The sequence below is a fragment of the Anolis carolinensis genome, chromosome 2 (genome assembly GCF_035594765.1).
Source record: "Anolis carolinensis isolate JA03-04 chromosome 2, rAnoCar3.1.pri, whole genome shotgun sequence".
Classification (NCBI taxonomy): Eukaryota; Metazoa; Chordata; class Lepidosauria; order Squamata; family Dactyloidae; genus Anolis; species Anolis carolinensis.
In genome coordinates, this window is record NC_085842.1 from 292,789,480 (window position 1) to 292,802,718 (window position 13,239).

A 13,239-nucleotide genomic window follows, 5' to 3' on the forward strand; every position below is an offset into this window, starting at 1 on the left:
AGGAGAAGGCTAAAGACCCTGTAAAACTACAACTTCAATTATTCCAAAGCATTGAATAATGCATTAATTATACAAATCACCAAGTGTTGCTATGATCAGATGTGACAAATTCTGTACCGAGTTTACAATAGTCTTATGCCACCTTTTCCCTATGCGACAGCTAATACTAAGAAGAAATTCATATAAAATGTGGATGATGGAAACCCTTCTGCATTTCCGGTAACCTTTGAAAACAGAAAAAGACACATTGATCTTGCACATGTTTTGTCTCCATGAACTTAATGCCGAGAGGGATCTACACTGCCAAATAAGGCAGTTCTAACGGCATTATATGGTCAGTGTAGACCTATATAATGCAGTTTGAACTGCACTGAGCTGCATTATATGGGTCTATGGCCCCATCTACATTCCCATTTAAAGCAATTGAAACTGCCTTAGTTTATTTTATTTATTTATTACAGTATTTCTACCCCGCCCTTCACACCCAATATAAAATGCATATAAACAATTACAAGAACATTATAATTCAATTTAAAACTTAAGTTGCATTAAAACATTCATAAATACACATATATATTGTATTTATATTTAGTTGGCAGTATAGATCCAGCCAGAGCCTTTGCATGATCACTCTGCTGAATATCACAACAGTTCCTCTGTGTTCTCCTTACTTTGATGTGATCTGATGGGAAACACCTACACTCTTGCCCACTAAGCAAAGATGAAAACATTTAACAATTTAGGTATCAGTACCTGTAGAAACAAGGAGTGTGTTTCAATCTACTCACCAGGAAGACACTATTGGACATTAGGGATCTAGCATACCAGTTTTGAATATTAACTATTTACCTTGGATACAATTCCGAAAGGATAGATGTATACTTCCTTTTCTGCAGGTGCAATTAGACCCTGCGTAAAAATGAACAGCCCAAGTAAAACTGATGTGTTGAAATTCTGTCTGCACCTCAGAGATAAGTGGTCAGAACAGCAAACAAAGGTGAAGATTTTACAAGTGCTAACTGTATCTGCAAATTGCCTTTTCAAATAGGTCTTGCATTTGCAGGATGTGATTCGCTGTCTCAGCTGTAATTGCTTTTTAAAAGAAACAGAGATTCAGCGGGTTTGAAGCAAATGATTTTATCTGAATTCCCACAGTCGAGTTAACAGCCAAAGTCTATGAAAAGGCACACATAGGTCAGGTCAGTCAAATAATGCTGCTCTGGAGTAAGTGTGGCCACATTTGGTGCCTGGTTTTCTTCCCCAAAAACCTTGAGGCCATACAGATTCCTAACAACACCCCGACCCCAAAAGCCTACTACTGGTTTTGAAAATAGTTTTTAATTGTGTCCTCAGGTGAAAGAACGAGACTAACATCTTTATAAAAGGTGAGTTATTTCTCCCACAGACTCCAGAAAAGGCACTTTCTCCTTTTTGGACAAGAAAATGTGCCACCTGGTAAAGCCAGGGCCCACAAAACAATTTGAGGAGGGGAATCTCATGTACTGCAAGGTCACACTTTTGCCTACCCATGCTCTGTAGCAGGGCTTCTTAAAACTTTTCCATTTGTGACCACTTTCCACCTGAGAAATTTTTGTGAGTCCCCGGACATATAGGTAAATAAAACAAGTATAAAAATCAAACATCTACTGATAATACATCCACATTTACAAAGATTGCTAAACAGGCTGATTTTCCCTTTCATGGAGTACAGCTGAAGCATCTTCTGCAGAGCCCACTATAAACAATGTGCAACTGATTTGAGTAAACATCTACAACAGCTACTATGGCTATGTTCAGAAAACGTTTACTGTTGCCAATTTTTTCAAGATCCCCAACACTGGGTTAAGGGGAGGGGGGTGGAACCCACAGTTTAAGAAGCAGTGCTTTATAGCTTCCTATTAACCTTAAAATCAAATCTTACTCCTTTTTGGGATCATCATCCATTCACAAAGTAGCACCCTCAGGCTAATTAGCAGTTTAACTTCCTACCTCTGATATATATCCATTTTACATCAGTTTAAATGAATCAGCTTTCTTCTAAACAACCCTGGAAACCCTGTGCTGAAGACCCTTAGGGCCTCCTCAGAAATGTAAAACATCAAGAGCTAGTGCAGATGTGCCCTTATTGTCTTCTTTCACTCACAGCAGTGTTGGAGGAATGGGAAAGGAGTATTAAATATACTTTTGGATACATGAGAACTGATATGCGCCTTCACTACTATACACACCGAATCTATTCACCTGTATTAAGGATGAACCTAAAAATTACACAGTTTTTTTTCCTACTATCATATCTTCATATGTTCCAAAGGTAAGTGCTGAATTGCTTAAAAGAGGAATTAAACAAGTAACAAAGGTGCTACATAAAAACACCATAAGCCAAAACAGTTTCGACTAGTCTCGGGCCCCATCTATACACGCCTTAGTTACCTCCAGATTGGATTACTGCAATGCACTCAACGTGGGGCTGCCTTTGAAGACGGTTCGGAAACTACAGCTGATACAAAGATCAGCGGCCAGATTAATAATGGGGGCAAGCTACAGAGAGCGGTCAACCCTCCTGTTCAAGCAGCTCCACTGGCTACCGATAAGTTTCCGGGCCCAATTCAAGGTGCAGGTTATTACCTATAAAGCCTTAAACAGTTCAGGACCTGCCTATCTCTGTGATCGCCTCCTCCCCTATGAACCTGCATGGGTCCCAAGATCTTCTGGGGAGGCCCTTCTCTCTCTCCCACCTCTGTCCCAAGTGCGACTGGTGGGACAAGGGACTGGCCTTCTCGGTGGTGGCCCCCCGGCTCTGGAACTCTTTTCCCAGGGAGATTAGGTTGGCTCCTTCATTGCCCATCTTCCGCAAGGAATTGAAAACGTGGATGTTCCAGTGCGTGTTTGAGTGAATAAGACCATCAGACATGCAATCTGTTTACAAATATGTACGGCACTTTATCACTGTTCCTCACTCTATGTTTTAGCACGTTAATGGAACTGTTCCCTTGTTCTTTCCCTATTTGCCCTGATTTTACCTATGGATCATTTGGAGCTCTTGCACTAGTTACCCTCTGCTGAATGTAGCAATCGACGCTCAGGCTTTTAAAGTATCTGTTATGTTATGTTGTTTATACCTTTGTTATATTGTTTTAAATTACTGTTTTAATTACTGTTGTATGTAATGCTATGTTGTTGTTTTTTGGGCTAGTTCCTGTGTAAGCTGCCCCGGGTCCCTTTGGGGAGATGGAAGTGGGATACAAGAATAAAGTTGTTGTTGTTGTTGTTGTTATTAATATTATAACTGAGCACTAGATGCAATTGGAAGCTAGCTTCAAAGTGGGACAGCCAGACAACAAACACCCATAAAAGTGTGCAAAAGAAAATCCTTAATGCACATCAGGGCTCTCTGATTTGTGTACTAGTCACCATTCAGGACTCAAACGGATTCATTTGCCCAGAGAAATCACATTATTTAATTCTGGTTTGAAGCTGCATTACATGGACAGTATAGATGGGGCCTCAGAGAGCATAATTAAGTAACCTGGAACCTCATACCACAGAGACTAGAAATAGGGAAAGGGAGAGAAAAAGACACCTACCCAGAGATTGCTGACAGCTTTTGGTGTGCCTGGTAGGCGATCTCACATCCTTTGGTTCGAGTTCTCTGCATTTCAGCACGTAAAGATAGACAACTGACCGAAACGTCCCCAATGGAAATGACCAATTCACGGTACAAAGCCACCTGGGTGTTGAAATCCTGGACAAGCTGAAAAATAAAAATTTTTAAAAATGAAGAAAGCGGCTTACTAGTATAAGAGACTTCGCTGTGCTGTAAGATAAACCAACATTTCTAACAAATCTTTATCTATCACAGCTAGAAATCAAAATCACTGGGTATATATTTAAAACATTGCTATCAGGCATAAAAACCCAGCTTTTCTGCTTCTGGAAGCAAAGGATTATTTTATCATGAAAGAAGATAACATTTCCATAAATAGTTCTCTCCATTTCCCCCCAATGATTTGCAACTTGCCGGCCTTCTAGGGAGTGGAATGTGCCATTCACTTTTCTGCACTGGCTTCTGCTAATGTATGTTGGCATTATTTTCCATCTAGCTCCAATACAGTTCTCACTAGACTAAAAAAATCTAGACTTGCTGGCTCATAAAGAGACATATATGAGGGAAAAGTCCCTATCAGTTAGCATTTCTGCAAGCACTTTGGATGATGTCAAATAAAACAGGCAAACAAGCAACCACCCTTCAGTGAAACCAGCATCAAAGCAGAATACTCATTTTTGCACTTCTCAGAAAACATTATTACAAGCCTAGAGCTTATCAAGATGATTATTGCTTTGTTCAGCTTAGCTGTCATCACTGAACGTTTATTTTGTGCAAATGAAATAAATCTGTCCAAGGAACACACGTGAGGAAGGAATAGCATTACCAGTTTCAAAATGTCTCCTTGGGGAAGAAGGAACAAGACAGCTCTTGCCAGATCTAGACTTAAATTCAATTCTCAAACTATCATGAAATAGGAGACTAACTACCATATATCACTTCCAAGTGCAAAAGGATCCTAAATTCCTCAGAAAGGAAATCTCAGACTGAATGTTTGCCATGTGACGGACTGTAATCCCAGACTTTCTTATCTCGACAGTCCTGCTCCAACTGAATAAATCATTGCTGTTAGCTGCACTTAATTAAAATATCAACACATATCTACCAGATCTGGTAGTAATTGTGGCTGTTCCACAAAGAAATTACAAGGATTTACTGCAAAGTGGGATTATCCACCCAATATATTAAGGTCCCAGGGGATTATTGTGTGGAAGTGTTGTGGAGTGAAAATTAATCTTCCATCTCTTTCTTTTCAGATCGGAAAAATCCTTTGGTCTCATAAAAGAGAGAGAGAAAGAGAGAGAGAGAGAAAATCGCATTTGACGAATTGCCCAAACCAAGGTTCAGCAACACTAGCATCAAAAGCTCTTCTGGGAAGCTGGGAGAGCCTTGACAAAACCCTGCAAATCCCAGGCTGCATTTTTGAAAACAATAAACATTTATTTTCTGGCCTTCGTGGCCTCTTATATGAAGGCCTTTTGCAGAAGGCTTTACTAGCCAAGGATTTTTTTAAGTGTTGGGAATGAGATAACGAGGCTAGTAATTTTTTTTCAAGCTCAAGTCAAATGTTTTTCAGACCTAGTAAATATTAAATCCATATATTAAGGCCTTTCAGGGATTAATTCAATTCCCTCCCCCTCACAAATGAGACTTCTCGTATCTGCACATTTCTGTGGGAATAAGCTCACTGAACTATTTGCTTCTGAGGAAACAAACGTAAGACTGTTTTAAGGGCACTTCAATTTGAGTGCAACAGTTTCAATGTGGCACAGAATCATGGATATCATGCTAATTATAATATAGTCCAAATTTTAAAATTCACTTAAATCTGGCCCCTTATATTTTGCTGCTGAACCAAGGTGCTATTGCAGGCCCAGTATTCCAGAACTGGACATCACCAATAAAACCATGGGTGTTTTCCAATTTTGGCACAGAGTAGGATGTCTACTGTGCCGTTTGAAACATTTAGTAGCCCAGACTACTACTGTCCTTTTGTAATAACTCAAAAAGGAGCACATTTTTCCACGGTAAAAATTGCTTCTTTCCTTTTCTAAAAAAATATATTATTTTTCAAGGGCAAAACAACAATTCCACAATTCCTCCAGCTCATATGTGGGGAACAGATTTTTCTCTAACTTCAGCTCAAGGACAGTTAAGTGTAATCTATTCAAGACTCAAGAGAAATGAAAAGCTGAGTGCAGTTGTGAAATCTTAGGTGTTTTTTCAAAAGCAGGTCCTGCTGTGGACTGCAGCCCAAATGTTCTCTGTGAAAATTCATGAAGCATTTCTTTTCCAGCTGATACCCAACTCTGGTTTTCAAAGATCAAATTGGTGTTAAGCATTATTATCCTCACTATAAACAATAATATATGAAAACAAAAGTCCCCAAAAGGTGGAGAAACAAACATGAAATTAGCAAATTACAAACCAAAGGCTGATTTCCTTTCCTACCCTGATAAAATAGGATTCATTACATTGTGTTTTAACTTTCGCTCCCTTAATGCTGCACAACATTGATGTCTCGGGTGGTGATGTACAAAATGTTTTCTCTTAAATAAACAGCTTTAGCATAATCCCTCACTGTGGGAAGGTTCACTGCACAGTGAGCCAGTGTGGTGTAGTAGTTTGAGCATTGGATTCAGATTCTGGAAACTGGGGTTCGAATCCTGGAAACACACAGGGTGGGTGACCTTTTGCAAGCCACTCTCTCTCAATGTGATGTCGAAGGCTTTTGTGGCTGGAATCACTGGGTTGCTGTGAGTTTTCCAGGCTGTATGGCCATGTTCCAGAAGCATTATCTCCTGACATTTCGCCCACATCTATGGCAGGCATCCTCAGAGGTTGTGAGGTATATTAGAAACAAAGCAAGGGAGATTTACATATCTGTGGAAGGTCCAGGGTGGGAGAAAGAACACTTGTCTATTGGAGGCAAGTGTGAATGCTGCAATTAATCACCTCGATTAGCATTGAAAAGACTTGCAGTTTCAAGGCCTGGCTGATTTCTGCTTGGGGGAATCCTTTGTTGAGAGGGGTTAGCTGGCCCTGATTGTTTCATGCCTGAAATTCCTCTGTTTTCAAAGTGTTGTTCTTTATTTACCGTCCTGATTTTAGAGCTTTTTAAATACTGGTCACCAGATTTTGTTCATTTTCATGGTTTCCTTCTTTCTGTTGAAATTGCCCACATGCTTGTGGATTTCAATGGCTTCTCTGTGTAATCTCACATAGTGGTTGTTAAGAGTGGTCCAGCATTTCTGCAAGGCTGTTCAATGCTAATCAAGGTGATTAATTGCAGACTTCACACTTGCCTCCAACAGACAAGAGTTCTTTCTCCCACCCTGGATCTTCCACAGATATAGAAACCTTCTGGAACATGGCCATACAGCCCAGAAAATTCGCAGCAACCCACACTCTCTCAGCGGGGAAGAACAAATCTTGCCTAGAAAACCTCTGATGAGGCAGTTTTAGGGTCACAATCAACTAGTTTTTGGAAACCCAAGGAGTGGTGCACTCAACTGGTGGGACTTTTCAGGAGCATCTAAGCCAGGTATGGGTGAACTTCGGCCCTGCAGGTGTTTTAGACTTCAACTCCCACCATTCCTAACAGCCTCAGGCCCTTTGCTTTCCCCCCTCAGCTGCATAAATACCATAGAAGACTGACTTGTTACCTCTCGATTTGGCTGCCAGAGTTGGGTCTTTACCTGCACTTGATGATGGGTCGTTTGCACAGCCTTGGTTCCTGGTAATTAACTAGGTGACATCCTCAGCATCAAAGGAAGCTGAATATTGTTCCCTGGACCTCAAGGTCCTCCTTCTGGGCCTCTGGGCCTCCTCTCCCCTCTACACACCGACTGTCCCTTTCCTCCCTCCCAGAACCCCAGATGTGTTTACAGATGCGGATTTGCAGTGCAGAAGGAAAGACCCGCTGCTCCTTTTCTCTATATCTCCTCCCTTCTCTTCTGGTGTTTGATCCATATTGATGGCAGGTATCCTCAGAGATTGTGAGGTCTGTTGGGAAAATAGGCAAGTGGGGTTTATATATCTGTGGAAGGTCCAGGGTGGGAGAAAGAACTCTTGTCTGTTTGAGGAAAGTGTGTTATCAGGGCCAGCTAATCACCTCCCAACAAAGGACTCTGTCATAATTTGTTGGATTGTTAATTTTTGTTATTATGGGTGTATTGTTGTTGTGTTCAGGCACTGAATGTTTGCCTTTTATGTTTGGAATCCGCCCTGAGTCCACCTTGAGACAGGGTGGAATATAAATAAAGATTATCATCATCATCATCATCATCATCATCATCATCATCATGTTGTTGAAGGCTTTCATGGCCAGAATCACTGGGTTGCTGTCAGTTTTCTGGGTTGTATGACTATGTTCCAGAAGCATCCTCTCCTGATATTTCACCCACATCTATGGCTGGCATCCTCAAAGGTTGTGAGGTTTACCTGCCATAGATGTGGGTGAAATATCAGGAGAGAATGCTTCTGGAACATGGCCATACAGCCCGGAAAACTCACAGCAACCCATGTATTATTCCCTCAGGAAGGAAGCAGCCAAGTCCTGAAGCTGAAAGGCCATTCAATGCTAATCAAGGTGGCCAATTGCAACATTCACACTTTCCTCCAACAGACAAGAGTTTTTTCTCCCACCCGGGACATTCCACAGATATATCAACCTCACTTGCCTAGTTTCCAACAGACCTCACAACCTCGGAGGATGCCTGCCATCGATGTGGGCGAAACGTTAGGAGCGAATGCTTCTGGAGCATGGCCAGGCAGCCCGGAAAACTCACAGCAATCCAGATGCCTCTCTCTCTCTTCCTGGCTTCTTTGAAAGGGGGACAAAGAGGGGAGGGGAGAAGGTGTCAACTCAAATGCGGGCTGCAGTTTTTAAAAATAGTGCAACTGCACGTGATGGGAATGGAGAAAGGAAGGAAAGGAAAACATTGAGAGGGAGAGAAGAAGGAAGGAAGGATGGATGGAAAGGGATGGAGGGGAGCGATTCCCCAAAGCAGGAGCCCCAAGGCGCAACCAAGAACCCCCAAATGAGGACGGGAGGAGTCTCCACCAGCCTCTCTCTCTCTCTCTCTCTCCCTGGCGTGTTTGGCTCTGTCTGCCTGCGTGTCTGCGTGTCTGCCTGCGTGCCTGGCTGTACCCACCATCTTGCAGTCGTCCAGGGCCAGTCTCTGGGTCTTGGGCGCTCCCTCGGAGGCGCTTCCCCGGCGCTCAGCCTCCCGGCCTCCCTGCAGCGGCGTTTTGCTGATCTGGAAGATGGAGCCCGCCGACCTGGGGCGCTTTTTGCGCCCATTCGGTGCAGAACTCATTCATACGCATCCAGTAAACGCAACAGCGGCGGCGGCGGCGCGGATCCCAGGCGGGGAGAAGGAGGGCGCTGGGCTGGGTGGATGCGGGGACGGATGGAGGCAGGCGGGCAGAGAGCAGGAGCCGAGCCAAGCGAGCGCCCCGGAGGCGCCCAGGGAGCAGGGATCCAGCCCCGACGCCGCGGCGCTCCCCTCTTCTCCTCGGCTCTCTCGTCTCACAGCAGAGGCTGGACCTCCTGCTCCGGGGATCCTCCCGCTTGCAACCGGGGATCAGTGGCGGATCCGGGCGCCGCCGTGCCTTGCGGCATCGCTCTCCCCCTCTTCCTCCTCCTCTTCTTCTTCTATGGGGCGAAGGATGCAGGGCAACTGGGTCCTCCTCCCTTCAGCACCATTTCAGTCCCGCGAATCCAACGCGGGGTAAATGCGAGGGAGCGGGGCACGCCGACCCATGGGCCCTTCCAACCAGGAGGAGAACCAGGAGGAGGAGGAGTTAGTCCTCTTGCTCTTTCCCCCTTCGCTGGGAAAGCACTGCTTTGTGCTTCCTCGGCGCAGCGCGCCGGGTTCTGCTTTCCCCCCTCTTCCTCCTCCTCCTGAGGCGGAGAGGGAGGGAGGGAGGGAGCGGGCGCACGTGGGAATGGGGACAGGAGAAGGCAGAGCGAACGCGCAGGCGCACAACCCCCCCTCCCCCGGGAATTGGGAGCCCTGGGCTGCCTAATTGCTCCCTTCGAAGCCCGTGCCCCCAGGCAGCCCGGCGCCGGAAGGCTTCCCGGAATGAAGAAGTACAGCTTTCCCCTCTTCCCAAGAAGCTTGACTTCTTGAGTCAGAGGCTCTTTGTGTTGCCAAGGGGAAGGGGTTCTGCGTGCTAGTGAGGAGGGGGCCCCCTGCTTCCAGCCCTGCATCCCCCAACAGGGGCTCAGGGGTCGGAAATTAGACAACAAAACAAGAGCCTCCACAGTGTGCTTTCTGAATGAGGCCAGTGATCTATTTAATCCAACCGTGGGCAAACTTTGGCCCTCCAGGTGTTTTGGACTCCAGCTGCCACAGTTCCCAACAGCTGATCTAATAAGACAAGTTAGCAAGAGTAGTTGTTCTTCAAGGCTCCAAAGACGCCATCTCATCATCATCAACATTATTAATCACACTACTGGGTCACTGTGGGCTTACTGGGCTGCCCAAAGTCTGCAGGCACCTTGAAGGCACATATTGTCATGCCCAGGCAGCGGAGCACTAGAACCAATACACGGAGGCCAATAACAATTTAATATCTTTATTAAGGAAATATTATAGTAGAATAAAAACAAATAGAAAATGTAGTCCAGCAATAGACCTTTCAGGGAAGGTCAAATATAGTCCAGAAATTTTTTGTTCAGTATTTAATATTAGAGTTCAAAGTGATAATCCCAAAACTGAAACACACTCTACTTCCAAACAGTAGAGTGGGGAAAACGTCCAAAGTATTTCTAAAGTTCAAAGTAAATCCAAGGCAGGAACTGGAAACAAGGCTAAATACTTGGCATAAGGTGTAAAGCTGGAAACACGATGAGATAGTTCATGAAAACTTGGCAAGGCAAGGCAAGGAAACTGGAGTTGCAGACTTAAAACGCACTCCACACTAGTCTGGAACCGAAGTTAGTCCTGAAGCTGATCTGTTGACTCCGCACGGATTCCTCGGTGCGGGGAACTTTTAACGAACCTCAATCTTCCTGCAAAGCAGGTGTCCAGAGCTTCCTTTCCCAAGGGAAAGAGAAGCAAAACACAACTTCATCCAGATGCGTTCCTCCCTGCAAATTCCCAGGGGAAACTTAGCTAATTATCGTCCTGTCTGACTGCTAATCTGGTGCTTCTCCTTGTTTGTTCTTTTTGACCCCGACTCGCCGCATAGAACTCTTTTCTCACGAAGGGGGGAGAGGCGCTGGGAAAAGCTTGTTCAAGGTCTGTTTTAATGGGCTCTTGGCAAGAATTGTCAACAACAGGCATCTGGAATGACTCCGTCTCCATAATGATGCTGGGGTCAGAACTCCGAGGCCCATGGGACATCACACGTATATAAACCTGGACACAACCTCCTTAGACAGGAGCAGAATTCAAAATGATCTTAACAAATTAGAGATGGGCTGAAACTAACAAAATGAAGTTCCACGGGGACAAATGCAAGATACTCCACTTAGGCAGAAAAAATGAAATGCAAAGATACAGAATGAGGAACAGCAGTACATGTGAAAAGGATCTTGGAATCATTGTGGACAAGTTAAACATGAGCCAACAATGTAATGGGACAGCTAAAAAAGACAATGGGATTTTGGCCTGCATAAATAGGAGTCTAGTGTCTAGATCCAGGAAAGTCATGCCATCCCTCTATTCTGCCTTGGTCAGACCACACTGGAATACTGTGTCCAATTTTGGGCACCGCAATTGAAAGGAGATGTTAACAAGCTGGAATGTGTCCAGAGGAGAGCGTTTAAAATGATCAAGGGTCTAAAGAACAAGCCCTATGAGGAGCAGCTTCAAGAGCTGGGCATGTTTAGCCTGTAGAAGATAAGGCTGAGAGGAGACATGATGGCCATGTATGAATATGCGAGGGGAAGTCATAAGGAGGAGGGAGCATGCTTGTTTTCTGCTGCCCTGGAGACTAGGACGCAGAACAATGATTTCAAACTACAGGAAAGGAGATGCCACCTGGACATCAGGAAAAACTTCCTAACTGTGAGAGCTGTTCAGCAGTGGAACCCTGGAGTGTGGTGGAGGCTCTTTCTTTGGAGGCTTTTAAACAGAGGCTGGATGGCCATCTTTCGGGAGTTGTTTGAGTGCGACAGTTTCTTAGATACCACTCAGTGGACCACCCTGGATCAATGCGCAGGGGATAGCCCTGATGGGGACAGTGCATCACCACAGCCACACTTATGTAATCATGCAAATGCTCCATCCCCAATCATAGACCAGGAGCAACAGGAACATCCTTGGGAGAGTAATGGGCTCTCGGATGTATCTCAATGGATTGTCATTGATGAATGCACTGGGGATGTTGAGGAGGAGGACAGCACTTTACACCTACATGATTCACTTCAACAGGAACACTCTTCAGGGGACATACACACTGTCTTGCACAAAAGGGACCCTGTCAATCCTCAAAGGAAACAGGTCTTGGTAGTAGGTGACTCCCTCCTTAGAGGAACGGAAGCCATCATTTCCAGACCGGATGGGATGGCTCGAGAAACATGCTGCCTCCCGGGGGCAGAAATACACCATATCACTCAGAGGCTCAGCAGGCTCCTAAAGCCCCATCACCCTCCCCACCTTATGTTGATTCATGTAGGTACCAATGACACCGCTAGGCATACTTTTCAAAAGATCACAAATGATTTTCGAGCTCTGGGAACAAAGCTAAAACTGTATAATGTACATGTGATCTTTTCATCCCTCCTCCCTGTTGTAGGACACGGCTCTACAAGGGCCGGAAAAATAGTACAGGTCAATAACTGGCTCAGAAAATGGTGTCAAGAGGAGCATTTTGGCTTCCTTGACCATGGTCTACTCTTCCAAGAGGATGGACTACTGGCAAGCGATGGGGTGCATCTCACACAAGTAGGAAAACATCTTTTTGCACACAGACTCACAAACCTCATCAGGCACACTTTAAACTAGATCCACTGGGGGAGGGGAACAACAGCCTGGCGAACACTATATTACCCACGACCACAGGGAACCGCCGAAAGGCTAAACGGAGGGCTGCACAAACACAGCAAGGACCAAGTACAGAGAGCACAATAATCCCAAATAAACAGTTTGAGGGGAGGTCACAGGGGCTTACATGTCTTTACACTAATGCTCAGAGCATGGGAAATAAGCAAGACGAACTCCAACTCCTAGCACAGCACCACACATACGATGTCATAGGCATCACTGAAACCTGGTGGGATGACTCCCATCACTGGAATTTAACCATTGAGGGCTATAACCTCTTTCACAGAAATAGAACAAAGGGGAGAGGAGGGGGAGTAGCTTTATATGTCAAAAACAGTTACGTTGCAGAAGAAATGCAAGACTGTAATCCGGGAAACCAGCTTGAAAGCATCTGGATAAGAATCAAGGGAACCGGGACTCAAAAAGATCTTGTTGTGGGTGTCTACTACAGACCTCCGAGTCAGGATGAAGGACTTGATGAAGCGTTCTGTCAACAGCTGACCAAACAGGCACAAAGAAGAGATATAGTAGTCATGGGCGATTTCAATTATCCCGATATCTGCTGGAAAACAAACTCAGCCAAGAGTACAAAGTCCAACAAATTCCTCACTTGCCTTGCAGATAATTTTATGGTCC

General features: G+C 44.7%; 1 protein-coding gene across 1 annotated transcript in view; it reads right to left on the reverse strand.

The window, feature by feature from the left end:
* The window catches only part of rgs7bp (regulator of G protein signaling 7 binding protein), an 83,619-nt gene extending 74,171 nt beyond the window's left edge, over window positions 1–9,448 (reverse strand). The window contains exons 1-2 of the mRNA XM_003215835.4: window positions 8,761–9,448; window positions 3,585–3,751 (exon numbers count right to left, since the gene is read on the reverse strand). Of these exons, the coding sequence (XP_003215883.1) occupies window positions 3,585–3,751; window positions 8,761–8,925 (332 nt within the window). The 5' untranslated portion in view covers window positions 8,926–9,448. The remainder of the gene's footprint in view (window positions 1–3,584; window positions 3,752–8,760) is intronic.
* Between the last annotated feature and the right edge of the window lie 3,791 nt (window positions 9,449–13,239).